At 53.1% G+C, this 14975-nt stretch overlaps 1 protein-coding gene across 2 annotated transcripts in view; it reads left to right on the top strand.

Moving 5' to 3' along the window:
- Positions 1-14186, top strand: part of cadm2b (cell adhesion molecule 2b) — a 646038-nt gene extending 631852 nt beyond the window's left edge. For both annotated transcript variants that reach the window (XM_072513056.1, XM_072513057.1), the window contains 2 exons: positions 5810-5935; positions 12276-14186. In XM_072513056.1, coding sequence (XP_072369157.1) covers positions 5810-5935; positions 12276-12394 — 245 coding nt within the window. In that variant the 3' untranslated portion in view covers positions 12395-14186. The remainder of the gene's footprint in view (positions 1-5809; positions 5936-12275) is intronic.
- The last annotated feature ends 789 nt before the right edge of the window (positions 14187-14975 follow it).

Here is a 14975-nt window from a genome sequence, read left to right as displayed (position 1 = left end):
TGGGGTACAGTACTGGTGGGGACGGGTCTGTCTCTGTATAACACTGGAGTACAGTACTGGTGGGGACGGGTCTGTCTCTGTATAACACTGGGGTACAGTACTGGTGGGGACGGGTCTGTCACTGTATAACACTGGGGTACAGTACTGGTGGGGACGGGTCTGTCTCTGTATAACACTGGGATACAGTACTGGTGGGGACGGGTCTGTCACTGTATAACACTGGGGTACAGTACTGGTGGGGACGGGTCTGTCGCTGTATAACACTGGGGTACAGTACTGGTGTGGACGGGTCTGTCACTGTATAACACTGGGGTACAGTACTGGTGGGGACGGGTCTGTCACTGTATAACACTGGGGTACAGTACTGGTGGGGACGGGTCTGTCACTGTATAACACTGAGGTACAGTACTGGGGGGGACGGGTCTGTCACTGTATAACACTGGGGTACAGTACTGGTGGGGACGGGTCTGTCACTGTATAACACTGGGGTACAGTACTGGGGGGGACGGGTCTGTCGCTGTATAACACTGGGGTACAGTACTGGTGGGGACGGGTCTGTAACTGTATAACACTGGGGTACAGTACTGGTGGGGACGGGTCTGTCACTGTATAACACTGGGATACAGTACTGGTGGGGACGGGTCTGTCACTGTATAACACTGGGGTACAGTACTGGTGGGGACGGGTCTGTCACTGTATAACACTGGGGTACAGTACTGGTGGGGACGGGTCTGTCTCTGTATAACACTGGGGTACAGTACTGGTGGGGACGGGTCTGTCTCTGTATAACACTGGGGTACAGTACTGGTGGGGACGGGTCTGTCACTGTATAACACTGGGGTACAGTGCTGGTGGGGACGGGTCTGTCTCTGTATAACACTGGGATACAGTACTGGTGGGGACGGGTCTGTCACTGTATAACACTGGGGTACAGTACTGGTGGGGACGGGTCTGTCGCTGTATAACACTGGGGTACAGTACTGGTGGGGACGGGTCTGTCACTGTATAACACTGGGGTACAGTACTGGTGGGGACGGGTCTGTCACTGTATAACACTGGGGTACAGTACTGGTGGGGACGGGTCTGTCACTGTATAACACTGGGGTACAGTACTGGTGGGGACGGGTCTGTCACTGTATAACACTGGGGTACAGTACTGGTGGGGACAGGTCTGTCACTGTATAACACTGGGGTACAGTACTGGTGGGGACGGGTCTGTCACTGTATAACACTGGGATACAGTACAGGTGGGGACGGGTCTGTCGCTGTATAACACTGGGGTACAGTACTGGTGGGGACGGGTCTGTCGCTGTATAACACTGGGGTACAGTACTGGTGGGGACGGGTCTGTCGCTGTATAACACTGGGGTACAGTACTGGTGGGGACGGGTCTGTCACTGTATAACACTGGGATACAGTACTGGTGGGGACGGGTCTCACTGTATAACACTGGGATACAGTACTGGTGGGGACGGGTCTGTTACTGTATAACACTGGGGTACAGTACTGGTGGGGACGGGTCTGTCTCTGTATAACACTGGGGTACAGTACTGGTGGGGACGGGTCTGTCACTGTATAACACTGGGGTACAGTACTGGTGGGGACGGGTCTCACTGTATAACACTGGGGTACAGTACTGGTGGGGACGGGTCTGTCACTGTATAACACTGTGGTACAGTACTGGTGGGGACGGGTCTGTCTCTGTATAACACTGGGGTACAGTACTGGTGGGGACGGGTCTGTCTCTGTATAACACTGGAGTACAGTACTGGTGGGGACGGGTCTGTCTCTGTATAACACTGGGGTACGGTACTGGTGGGGACGGGTCTGTCACTGTATAACACTGGGGTACAGTACTGGTGGGGACGGGTCTGTCTCTGTATAACACTGGGGTACAGTACTGGTGGGGACGGGTCTGTCGCTGTATAACACTGGGGTACAGTACTGGTGGGGACGGGTCTGTCCCTGTATAACACTGGGGTACAGTACTGGTGGGGACGGGTCTGTCGCTGTATAACACTGGGGTACAGTACTGGTGGGGACGGGTCTGTCACTGTATAACACTGGGGTACAGTACTGGTGGGGACGGGTCTGTCTCTGTATAACACTGGGGTACAGTACTGGTGGGGACGGGTCTGTCACTGTATAACACTGGGGTACAGTACTGGTGGGGACGGGTCTGTCTCTGTATAACACTGGAGTACAGTACTGGTGGGGACGGGTCTGTCTCTGTATAACACTGGGGTACAGTACTGGTGGGGACGGGTCTGTCACTGTATAACACTGGGGTACAGTACTGGTGGGGACGGGTCTGTCTCTGTATAACACTGGGATACAGTACTGGTGGGGACGGGTCTGTCACTGTATAACACTGGGGTACAGTACTGGTGGGGACGGGTCTGTCGCTGTATAACACTGGGGTACAGTACTGGTGTGGACGGGTCTGTCACTGTATAACACTGGGGTACAGTACTGGTGGGGACGGGTCTGTCACTGTATAACACTGGGGTACAGTACTGGTGGGGACGGGTCTGTCACTGTATAACACTGGGGTACAGTACTGGGGGGGACGGGTCTGTCACTGTATAACACTGGGGTACAGTACTGGTGGGGACGGGTCTGTCACTGTATAACACTGGGGTACAGTACTGGGGGGGACGGGTCTGTCGCTGTATAACACTGGGGTACAGTACTGGTGGGGACGGGTCTGTAACTGTATAACACTGGGGTACAGTACTGGTGGGGACGGGTCTGTCACTGTATAACACTGGGATACAGTACTGGTGGGGACGGGTCTGTCACTGTATAACACTGGGGTACAGTACTGGTGGGGACGGGTCTGTCACTGTATAACACTGGGGTACAGTACTGGTGGGGACGGGTCTGTCTCTGTATAACACTGGGGTACAGTACTGGTGGGGACGGGTCTGTCTCTGTATAACACTGGGGTACAGTACTGGTGGGGACGGGTCTGTCACTGTATAACACTGGGGTACAGTGCTGGTGGGGACGGGTCTGTCTCTGTATAACACTGGGATACAGTACTGGTGGGGACGGGTCTGTCACTGTATAACACTGGGGTACAGTACTGGTGGGGACGGGTCTGTCGCTGTATAACACTGGGGTACAGTACTGGTGGGGACGGGTCTGTCACTGTATAACACTGGGGTACAGTACTGGTGGGGACGGGTCTGTCACTGTATAACACTGGGGTACAGTACTGGTGGGGACGGGTCTGTCACTGTATAACACTGGGGTACAGTACTGGGGGGGACGGGTCTGTCACTGTATAACACTGGGGTACAGTACTGGTGGGGACGGGTCTGTCACTGTATAACACTGGGGTACAGTACTGGGGGGACGGGTCTGTCGCTGTATAACACTGGGGTACAGTACTGGTGGGGACGGGTCTGCAACTGTATAACACTGGGGTACAGTACTGGTGGGGACGGGTCTGTCACTGTATAACACTGGGATACAGTACTGGTGGGGACGGGTCTGTCACTGTATAACACTGGGGTACAGTACTGGGGGGGACGGGTCTGTCACTGTATAACACTGGGGTACAGTACTGGTGGGGACGGGTCTGTCTCTGTATAACACTGGGGTACAGTACTGGTGGGGACGGGTCTGTCTCTGTATAACACTGGGGTACAGTACTGGTGGGGATGGGTCTGTCACTGCATAACACTGGGGTACAGTACTGGTGGGGACGGGTCTGTCTCTGTATAACACTGGGGTGCAGTACTGGTGGGGACAGGTCTGTCACTGTATAACACTGGGGTACAGTACTGGTGGGGATGGGTCTGTCTCTGTATAACACTGGGGTACAGTACTGGTGGGGACAGGTCTGTCACTGTATAACACTGGGGTACAGTACTGGTGGGGATGGGTCTGTCACTGTATAACACTGGGGTACAGTACTGGTGGGGATGGGTCTGTCGCTGTATAACACTGGGGTACAGTACTGGTGGGGACGGGTCTGTCGCTGTATAACACTGGGGTACAGTACTGGTGGGGACAGGTCTGTCACTGTATAACACTGGGGTACAGTACTGGTGGGGACGGGTCTGTCGCTGTATAACACTGGGGTACAGTACTGGTGGGGACAGGTCTGTCACTGTATAACACTGGGGTACAGTACTGGTGGGGCCGGGTCTGTCGCTGTATAACACTGTGGTACAGTACTGGTGGGGACGGGTCTGTCGCTGTATAACACTGGGGTACAGTACTGGTGGGGACAGGTCTGTTGCTGTATAACACTGGGGTACAGTACTGGTGGTGACGGGTCTGTCTCTGTATAACACTGGGGTACAGTACTGGTGGGGATGGGTCTGTCGCTGTATAACACTGGGGTACAGTCCTGGTGGGGACGGGTCTGTCACTGTATAACACTGGGGTACAGTACTGGTGGGGACAGGTCTGTTGCTGTATAACACTGGGGTACAGTACTGGTGGGGACGGGTCTGTCTCTGTATAACACTGGGATACAGTACTGGTGGGGACGGGTCTGTCTCTGTATAACACTGGGATACAGTACTGGTGGGGACGGGTCTGTCACTGTATTACACTGGGGTACAGTACTGGTGGGGACGGGTCTGTCTCTGTATAACACTGGGGTACAGTACTGGTGGGGACGGGTCTGTCTCTGTATAACACTGGGATACAGTACTGGTGGGGACGGGTCTGTCACTGTATTACACTGGGGTACAGTACTGGTGGGGACGGGTCTGTCACTGTATAACACTGGGGTACAGTACTGGTGGGGACAGGTCTGTCACTGTATAACACTGGGGTACAGTACTGGTAGGGACGGGTCTGTCACTGTATAACACTGGGGTACAGTACTGGTGGGGACGGGTCTGTCACTGTATAACAATGGGGTACAGTACTGGTGGGGACAGGTCTGTCACTGTATAACACTGGGGTACAGTACTGGTGGGGACAGGTCTGTCACTGTATAACACTGGGGTACAGTACTGGTGGGGACGGGTCTGTCGCTGTATAACACTGGGGTACAGTACTGGTGGGGACAGGTCTGTTGCTGTATAACACTGGGGTACAGTACTGGTGGTGACGGGTCTGTCTCTGTATAACACTGGGGTACAGTACTGGTGGGGACGGGTCTGTCGCTGTATAACACTGGGGTACAGTCCTGGTGGGGACGGGTCTGTCACTGTATAACACTGGGGTACAGTACTGGTGGGGACAGGTCTGTTGCTGTATAACACTGGGGTACAGTACTGGTGGTGACGGGTCTGTCTCTGTATTACACTGGGATACAGTACTGGTGGGGACGGGTCTGTCACTGTATAACACTGGGGTACAGTACTGGTGGAGACGGGTCTGTCGCTGTATTACACTGGGGTACAGTACTGGTGGGGACGGGTCTGTCACTGTATAACACTGGGGTACAGTACTGGTGGGGACGGGTCTGTCACTGTATAACACTGGGGTACAGTACTGGTGGGGACGGGTCTGTCTCTGTATTACACTGGGATACAGTACTGGTGGGGACGGGTCTGTCACTGTATAACACTGGGGTACAGTACTGGTGGGGACGGGTCTGTCACTGGGCGGCACGGTAGCACAGTGGTTAGCACTGTTGCTTCACATCACCAGGATCCCAGCACTGGGTGTGAAGGAACCTACACCATTTCCGATGTGGGTTGGTTTGCTTGGGATGTGAATGGAGTCACTGCAACCCGCCATGGGTCACTTTATCCACGTTTAGATGTTGTTCGAGTCTGGGACCAGCTCTGGCTCTCTCGTGTTCTCTCACTAACCCGCTCTGTTTATTTTTAACTAGATCCAAGTGCCCTGGCTGGACAGTCAGGTCCTGACCATGCTGTGATAGGTGGAGTGGTGGCTGTTGTCGTCTTCATCACCCTGTGTTTGATAATCGTGCTAGGGCGTTACCTGGCTCGGCATAAAGGTGGGTGAGAGTTTAAACCATCCGGCCTGTTTCTCTCACAATCTTCACACTCTTAGATCCATGTGTTCATCCTGTCTGTGGAATGTTAGGAAGAGCTGGGTTGCCACTTCATTCCGAGTATCTTACCTTACAATCCAGCTGCTCTTTTCTCTCCCAGCCACAGTCAGAACAGTCTCGTGCAACAGATTCCTGCAGCCTAGCATTGAGGGCAGCAGAGTCAGAGGTAAGGAAGACACACACCCTTTTCTACAGCGATCGGTCCCATAAAGCAGGTCTGGTTAAAGGTTCAGCAAATTGGAGAAGGCAGAGTGAAGGCAGGTTTGTCAGGTAAGTTGGTAGGACTGGGGGTGGGGGTTAGGTGGGAGTCTGGTGGTCAGTGGTAGATGGGTTGTGTGGTCAATGTGGAGTCGGTGGGGGTGAGGGGAGGGATATTGAGTGGGTTCCGTGGAGTGTAAGGTGTTAGTTGGGAGTGTGGGGGTTAATGGAGGGGGTCACAGGAGGGGGGGGGGCTCCCATGGGGGATTGAGGGTAGTTAGATTGGGGAGATTAGCGGGTGGGCTTGGGGATTGGTGGGCAAGTCCCATGGGTTATTTGGGGTGGGGGCAGTCAGTGCTTCCGTTACCCGGAAGTTAGAAATGGTTTCAATTCTTCAGAGTTTTCCTGTGAGGCCGTCGGAAACATCGGAAGGTTCTGATTTAAATCGTGCTCTCAGTTATTTCCGCGTGCTGCACATTAGCTGAGTGGAAGTTTAAACTTCCCGGGCAATTGCTGAGCTGTCCAGGGGGAGGTGCCTTGTATAGTTTCAGCAAGACTTCTGCGTTTTTATATTCCATTCCCTTTGAAATAAAGGCCAACATTCCATACGCCTTCCCTATTTCCGTCTGAATCTGCATGCTCGCTTTTTGTGATTTATAAGACGGCATTTCAGACTGGGTCTGGAGTCACTTGTAGGCCAGACCGGGTAAGGACGGCTGATTTCCTCCCCGAAAGGTCATTTGTGGAGCATTTGTGAAGTAGATAGATTTTTAAGACAATTTTTGGTTTCATGGTCACCATTTCCGAGACCAGTTTTGTGTTTCAGCTTTTTATTCATTCAATTTCAATTCCATCTGATTCACTAATTCCCCTGAGGGAGGGAAACCTACATGTAACACCAGTCCACAGCAATGTGATTAGCTCTTAACTGTCCTCTGAAATTACCTAGCTAAGCATTCAGTTGTTTCAAACCACAGCAGAAAGGCGAATAAGGGGCAAAATTCTCCGGAAACGGCGCGATGTCCGCCGACTGGCGCCAAAACGGCGCAAATCAGACAGGCATCTCGCCGCCCCAAAGGTGCGGAATGCTCCGCATCTTTGGGGGCCCGAGCCTCAACCTTAAAGGGCTAGGCCGACGCTGGAGGGATTTCTGCCCCAGCAGCTGGCGGAAAAGGCCTTTGGTGCCCCGCCAGCTGGCGCGGAAATGACATCTCCGGGCGGCGCATGCGCGGGAGCGTCAGCGGCCGCTCACGGCATCCCCGCGCATGCGCAGTGGAGGGGGTCTCTTCCGCCTCCGCCATGGTGGAGACCGTGGCGAAGGCGGAAGGAAAAGAGTGCCCCCATGGCACAGGCCCGCCCGCGGATCAGTGGGCCCCGATTGCGGGCCAGGCCACCGTGGGGGCACCCCCCGGGGCCAGATCGCCTCGCGCCCCCCGCCCCCCCCCCCCAGGACCCCGGAGCCCGCCCGCGCCGCCTTGTCCCGCTGGTAAGGTAGGTGGTTTAATCCACGCCGGCGGGACAGGCATTTTAGCTGCGGGACTTCGGCCCATCCGGGCCGGAGAATCGAGGGGGGGGCCCGCCAACCAGCACGGCGTGATTCCCCCCCTCGCCGAATCTCCGGTGCCGGAGAATTCGGCAACCGGCGGGGGCGGGATTCACGCCAGCCCCCGGCGATTCTCCGACCCGACGGGGGGTCGGAGAATCTCGCCCAATGTCCCAGACAGCACTCTCACCATTCCTGGGTATGTCCTGTCTCACCGGCAGGACAGACCCAGCAGAGGTGGCGGCTCGGTGGGATACAGTCAGGAGGGAATTGCCCTGGGAGTCCTCAACTTCCACTCTGGGCCCCATGAAGTCTCCTGGCACCAGGTCAAACATGGGAAAGGAAACCTCCTGCTGATTACCACGCAGCACATACCCACCCCCAGCTGATGAATCAATACTTGTCCTCACATTGAGGATACCCTCCATCGTGTTGTGTGGCACTACCACCGTGCTAAATGGGATAGACTTCAAACAGATCTAGTAACTCAAAAATGGGCATCCATGAGGCACTGTGGCAAAATTGTACAGAACCACAATCTGGAACCTCATGGCCCAGCAGAGCCCCCATTCTGCCACGTTACGATCCCAATTGGTAAACTGGACGGGAAGATTCTAGAATGGAACCATGGCTCAAAAGATCGAGAAAATGGGCAGCAGGGCTGCCTCACGGCGCCGAGGTCCCAGGTTCGATCCCGGCTCTGGGTCACTGTCCGTGTGGAGTTTGCACACTCTCCTCGTATCTGCGTGGGTTTCGCCCCCACAACCCAAAGATGGGCAGATGGATTGGCCACGCTAAATTGCCCCTTAATTGGAAAAAATGAATTGGATACTTTAAATTTGTAAATTAAAAAACATATCGATAAATAACATTTATTCAATATGAAAAGTTTGATAATACAAAACTCCCTTTCCCACTTATCTCCACAAATATGCAGAGTTTAAGGTTTACACAGGTTAAAAAGTATATCTTAGGCTATGATGGTCTCAGTAACACACAGTCCCTTTAAACACACAGACTGGCTGTGGTCAGACACACTCCACCCTGAACCCAAATGAATTTCTGTGGATTTCTCCTCAATGCCCCCAGATCATTCTTGTACCACGAACCACCTTCACTCACTGATCTCTGGCTTCAACACGAGTGATTTCAAATTCGACTTTCAAAAAGATACACTTTCAAATCTTCTTTTAAAGCAATGCTCTCCCTCAGCTGTTTCCAGAAAGGTTTCTCTTCCAGACCCGCTGTTTTCAGCAACATCTTCCTGTCTGCTCTTCCTCAGAGCCATACCGGCCCTATTCCCTAGTTCTCCCTCAATGCTTTCACCTTCAAACCTATTGCTCTGGTACCCCTCCCCCCCCCCCCCCCCCCCCCGCCTCGGACACTTAACCTAGGACACTATTTCTGTTTTTCCCTTGTCGTCATAGAACATGCAGTGCAGATGGAGGCCATTCGGCCCATTGAGTCTGCACCGACCCACTTAAGCCCTCACTTCCACCCTATCTCCGTAACCCAATAACCCTTCCTAACCTTTTTGGACACTAAGTGCAATTTATCATGGCCAATCCACCTAACCTGCACGTCTTTGGACTGTGGGAGGAAACCGGAGCACCCGGAGGAAACCCACGCACACACGGGGAGAACGTGCAGATTCTGCACAAACAGTGACCCAGTGGGGAATCAAACCTGGGTCCCTGGAGCTGTGAAGCCACAGTGCTATCCACTTGTGCTGCCCCATTTAACAATACCAATATACGTCCCTTAAAACTACCTCTGTTTTCCTTAGAGACATTAAGGGCAGCACGGTAGCACAGTGGTTAGCTCTGTTGCTTCACAGCTTCAGGGTCCCAGGTTCGATTCCCCGCTGGGTCACTGTCTGTGCGGAGTCTGCACGTTCTCCCCGTGTCTGCGTGGGTTTCCTCCGGGTGCTCCGGTTTCCTCCCACAGTCCAAAGATGTGCAGGTTAGGTGAATTGGGCGTGATAAATTGCCGCTTAGTGTCCAAAAAGGTTCGGTGTGTTACAGGGTTAGGGTGGAGGTGTGGACAAAAGTGGGGTGCTCTTTCCAAGGAGCGGTACAGACTCGATGGGCCAAATGGCCTCCTTCTGCAGTGTAACTTCTATGATTCTATGATTACTACCAAGCCAGAGAATAGGGTTGTGATTCTCCGCTGCCCAACACCGATATGGTAATCGGTGATCGTGTGGAGAATCCCTTCCGATGCCCAAACTGGGAGAGGCGGCGGGTTGACGCCGGTTTGGAGTCTCCGCCCCCTCCGAAATGGCGTCATCGCGTCGCACGCCGCACGCCGTTGGCGTGTCATCGGAAGGCTCTCCCCCCCCCCCCCCCCCGGATGCTCTGCCCCCGATGGACCGAGTTCATGGCCGCGCGGCTGACGTGTGGTCTGAGCGGTCGGAAACCCACCGTGGCAGCCACTGGCCGGGGGGGGGGGGGTTCCACGAGGGTTGGAGGAACTGGTGGGGGGTGGCCAGGGGACACGCACATCCCATGAATGAATGAAAGAAAACCACTACCACCCAAAGCACCTGCCACAAAGGCCATGAGAATCAGACGGTGACTGAGATGTCGCCAGTAGGCAAACCTATTGACCCAGAGAATAATGAGAATGTGCACGGAATAGTGGAGCTGAATAGTTTAGCCACATTTAAATGTATTTTATTACAAACTTCAAAACGGGTTACAGCGAATAAACACCCGGGAAACATACTTCCCAACAATTAACTACACCGTCTGGATAGATTCTTCCCCTTTTTCACCCCCCCCCCCCCCCAAAACACGAACAGCCCCTCAAACAAGGTCACAACATCCCCCACCTTTCCTCAAACCCCACCTGCTGAGCCCCTTAACTCAGGCTTTATCTTCTCTAATTACAGGAAATCGTACAGGTTACCCAACCGAGCCGCTACCCCCGGTGGCGATGCCGACCGCCACTCCAGCAAAATTCGCCGCCGTACAATCAGAGGCAAAGGCCACGACGCCGGCCGGCTCAAACTCATGATTCTCGCACAGCGCGTTAGCACCGACATCCCTTTCACCCTAAAATGCCTCCTCAGCTGACTCCATGGGCTGGATACGCTGAGCCTCCGCACCGAAATCACGTTCGGCGCAGGGGGGAGAATGGGCGTTCGCGCGGGAATCATGGCCGACGCTGCTGAACCGCGCTCGCGAATCGCTTGACGAAAGTCCAGAGTGAAACGCCAGCGTTTGTACGCTGGCGTGGGGACAGAACCCTATTTTTGGAGAATTCAGCCCCATATCTTCACCGTGGACTGCACCACTGGGCTCCCTGAATGCCTACTCGGAGCCATTGGCAATGCTGCCGTCACCATAGCCCTCAAACTAGACCCCTTACAAGATTCCTCCTCCATCCTAACCCACTCTACCCCTTCTCCTTCCCACCACCGCTGCACCTTGTCCACATTCGCCGCCCAATAATAATGAAGCAAGTTCGGCAACGCCGACCCCCCCCTGCTGCCTCTGAGCAGGGTCCCCCCCACCCTCGGCACCTTCCCTGCCCATACAAAGTCAGAAATGATCGTGTCCACTTTCCGAAAAAAGGCCTTTTTGGTATAAACATCGGGAGAGCCTGAAAGATAAACAAGAACCTCGGCAGAATATTCATTTTCACCACTTGGACCCTCCCCGCCAACGTTAAGTGCAGTGTATCCCACCTCTTAAGATCCTCTCTAGCCTCCTCTACCAGCTTCGTTAAGTTCCACTTATGAGCCCCGTCCATACCCTCGCTACCTGAATCCCCAAATACCTAAACCTATCCCTTGCTACCGTAAATGGCATCCCCCCTAAATTAGCCCGCTGTGCCAGCTCATTCACCGGGAATACCTCGCTTTTCCCTACATTCAGCTTGAACCCTGAGAACCCTCCAAACCTCCCCAACAGGCCCATAATCCTTCCCATACTCTCCAACAGATCCGAGACATACAGCAAGAGGTCATCGGCATAGAGCGACACCCGATGCCCCCTCTGTCCTATCATAATCCCCCGCCACTCTGCAGACCCCCTGAGAGCCATTGCCAATGACTCTATGGTCAACGCAAACAGCAACAGCGACAGTGGGCACCCCTGCCTCGCAACCTTGTGCAAGTCAAAGCTTCATGAGCTCATACCATTCGTCCTCACCCTTGGTGCCACATACAGCAACCGCACACATGCCACAAATCCCGGCCCAAACCCAAACCTTCCCTAAACGTCGAACTAGTACCGCCACTCCACCCGATCAAATGCTTTCTCCGCGTCCACGGACACCACCACCTTCGGTACCAGAGCCCCCGACGGATTCATCACCACATTCAACAGCCGTCTTATATTTTCTTCTGCTCTTTAGAGTCAGTGGTGGAGTTCATAGAATCATAGAATTTACAGTGCGGAAGGAGGCCATTCGGCCCATCGAGTCTGCACCGGCCAGTTGAGCTTGAGCTGCCAGTTCCCACTCTAAGACTCAGCACATAGTTTGGTTGGTAAATTATTCAGCATTCACTAAATGTAAATCATTGTGTTGTGACAGGAACCTATCTGACAAACGAGGCCAAGGGAGCTGAAGATGCACCCGACGCAGATACAGCAATCATCAACGCAGAGGGAAGTCAAGCTAATGCAGAGGACAAGAAGGAATATTTCATTTGAAAACCCATCCTTTGTTCAGAAATCCATTCACCTGTTCTTAGAAACTGGCTATCAACAGGACTTATTGAATTAGCAACCCATTCATACCCTTCCCACCCACAGCCCATCCCATTCCCCCCTTCACTGTCCCTTCCCCAACAACCTCCACATCCCCTCCCCTGCCTCCTCCCTTCCCCAACCCGAACCCCTTCTCTCTCCTTACTTCCTCTCACTTGCTCATCTCTCTGCCCAACGCCTCACTCCCCATTCCTTCTCTTCCCACTGCTTACCAACCTCACTTCCCTCCCAACACCATTTCTTCACACATTCCTCCTCTCCCCACACCTCTCCCTGTTTCTGGACACCCTATCCAAAGCTTCCCTTCTCCTCCCCTCCCCCATCCCATTCCTCGTCCTTCTCCCCATCCCTCTCCCCCCCCTGAGTTCCTTTGACTTCCCCATTCCCTCCCCTCCACTCTCCTTCCACTTCCCTGCCTCCCTCTCCCCCCTCATTCCTTGCTGCTTTCTCAACCTCCCACAGTCCTTCACTCTACCTATCAATGTTGATCAGTAGCATTAATAGCCAGATTTCCAATGACTGGTCAGTAATTTACTGCCCCTCTCAACTTAGATCCACTCTGTAGACAAGTCTGATTTGAAACATTCATTCATGTTGTGCATGGACTCTCTCTCTCCTTGAAATTTTCTAACCAGACAATGATATTGCAAAGTAATCTTAGAGCATTCTTGACGCATCACAGTTTAACGTTACGATATCTTTCTGTCTCATCGAATCACACAACAAAATGAGCAGGGCAGAGTGAGAGAGAAAATGATAGGAGAGAGAGCTGGGCCGGGTCGGCAATGGCCCTGGGACATCTCTCCAGCTATTAGCCAGTAGCATGCAGATGGTCTGTAATATATGTGATTGTGCATTTAACCACACACTTTGCTGGTTGATGAGGTGAGATCTGTAACCCAATGTTGTGTGTTTGTGTATATATATTATACAGATACATACATGGTGCGAATGTTTTGGAAGTGGGGAGGGGAATTTGATTATCATACACATTGCTACTCTCTGCCAAATCTCGACAATAACCCTTAAATTCCCTGACTGCTGCCGGGGTATAGAACCTGCCATCTTCCCCTCTTCCTGGGTACCATTGGACACCCAGTTCTGAAGGAACAGTCAGTCTGAGACCCCAGGGGGTTGAATAAAGGCTGTTCACTTACCTGCCACTGTGCTGGTGCAGACCTGCCCAGTACCGATCCGACTGAGATCCGCCCCTCTTACTATCGGCCTCCAGCTGGGTTGACTCTGATGGAGCGTCATAGTGAGACTGGGGTGAGACTCGCTGTCTGTTCACATGGAGCAGCTGGTAGTGTATCAGGTGGGGGTGGGGGGGCGGGGGGACACAGAGTGAACACAGAGAGGGAAACATGAGCGAGGGTGACCCGGGGAGAGTGGAATATGAGCAGAGAGTGAGGGGGGGGGAAGTAGAAAATGGGGAGTGTGAAATGCGAGCGGGCAGTTTGTTATCACCAAATTCGAATTTTACCCCTGACGTTTTTTCACAGGATTGATCAATGATTGAGCCTGGCCCCCAAACCCCCCTTTGAGGAGAGGCTGGAACCTCGTTTTCAGGCAGAGTAAAAGTCTCTCCATTGTTACACAACCCATCTGACATCCTCAATAGAAGCACAATGGGCGTGTGTGTGTGTGTGTGTGTGTGTGTGCATGCTTTTAAATTACTTCTAACGACCAGTGTGAATCGGGAGTAAAGAAATGGAATAAATATATTCAGCCATCACTGCAGCATTTCCAACTTTCTCCCATTCCAATACCGTTTTCCCAGGGCTGGCAAGGAGGTGGGCGTGGGCCGTACGAGGAGGTTAAGGGCAGGAGGTGGGGTGGGGTGGTTCAGGCAGGGAGGTGCTGGGTATGGAGGGTGGGGGCTACAAGGACCCCTGACGTGAGAATTATAGGTCAGAGAGGTGTGTGTGTCCTCTGTGTCTCTGACATCTGGGCGAGTGGACTCTGACTGCAGCCTGGGATCTCCCTGTGCACTTTCAGATTGAGAGAAAAGTAATCAAATTTGTAAACTTCTCAAATATCCCATAAAATAAACCCCACTAAAATCCAACATGAATCGATTGAAACATCCCCAGACTTTAGTTACAAAATGCCTCCTGGTCTTTGTACGTTTCTGGGAATGATTAAACAATAAGCCTTTCCAAGCTGCAATCTACCCTGTCCTACTGATCCCAGAGACCCAAAAGATTTGAGAGATCACAGCAATTCCAGTGGTCGCAGAGATTTCCCTGCAGCCATTCCATGTCCAGTGATCTCAGCAATCCTGGTGATCCAGAGATCCCACCCTGCTGATTGTACTGGGGGATGGGGCAAATCAACCTGGAATCATGTATTGTCCAGGCTGAAGTGAGGGCCATCCTCAGGCTCAGTGGCGAATATCTCACTGACACTTTGGTTGGTGCAGAGCAGGAGGGCGACAGGAGCTGATTCTGACAGGATACCCCACCTGCGGGAGAGAGAATTGAAGCCTCTCGCTGCCTGTACTGAGAAGTTTCTGCCTGTCTCT

The sequence above is a fragment of the Scyliorhinus torazame genome, chromosome 8 (assembly GCF_047496885.1).
Source record: "Scyliorhinus torazame isolate Kashiwa2021f chromosome 8, sScyTor2.1, whole genome shotgun sequence".
Taxonomy (NCBI): Eukaryota; Metazoa; Chordata; class Chondrichthyes; order Carcharhiniformes; family Scyliorhinidae; genus Scyliorhinus; species Scyliorhinus torazame.
This window is presented reverse-complemented; position numbering and strand designations above follow the sequence as displayed.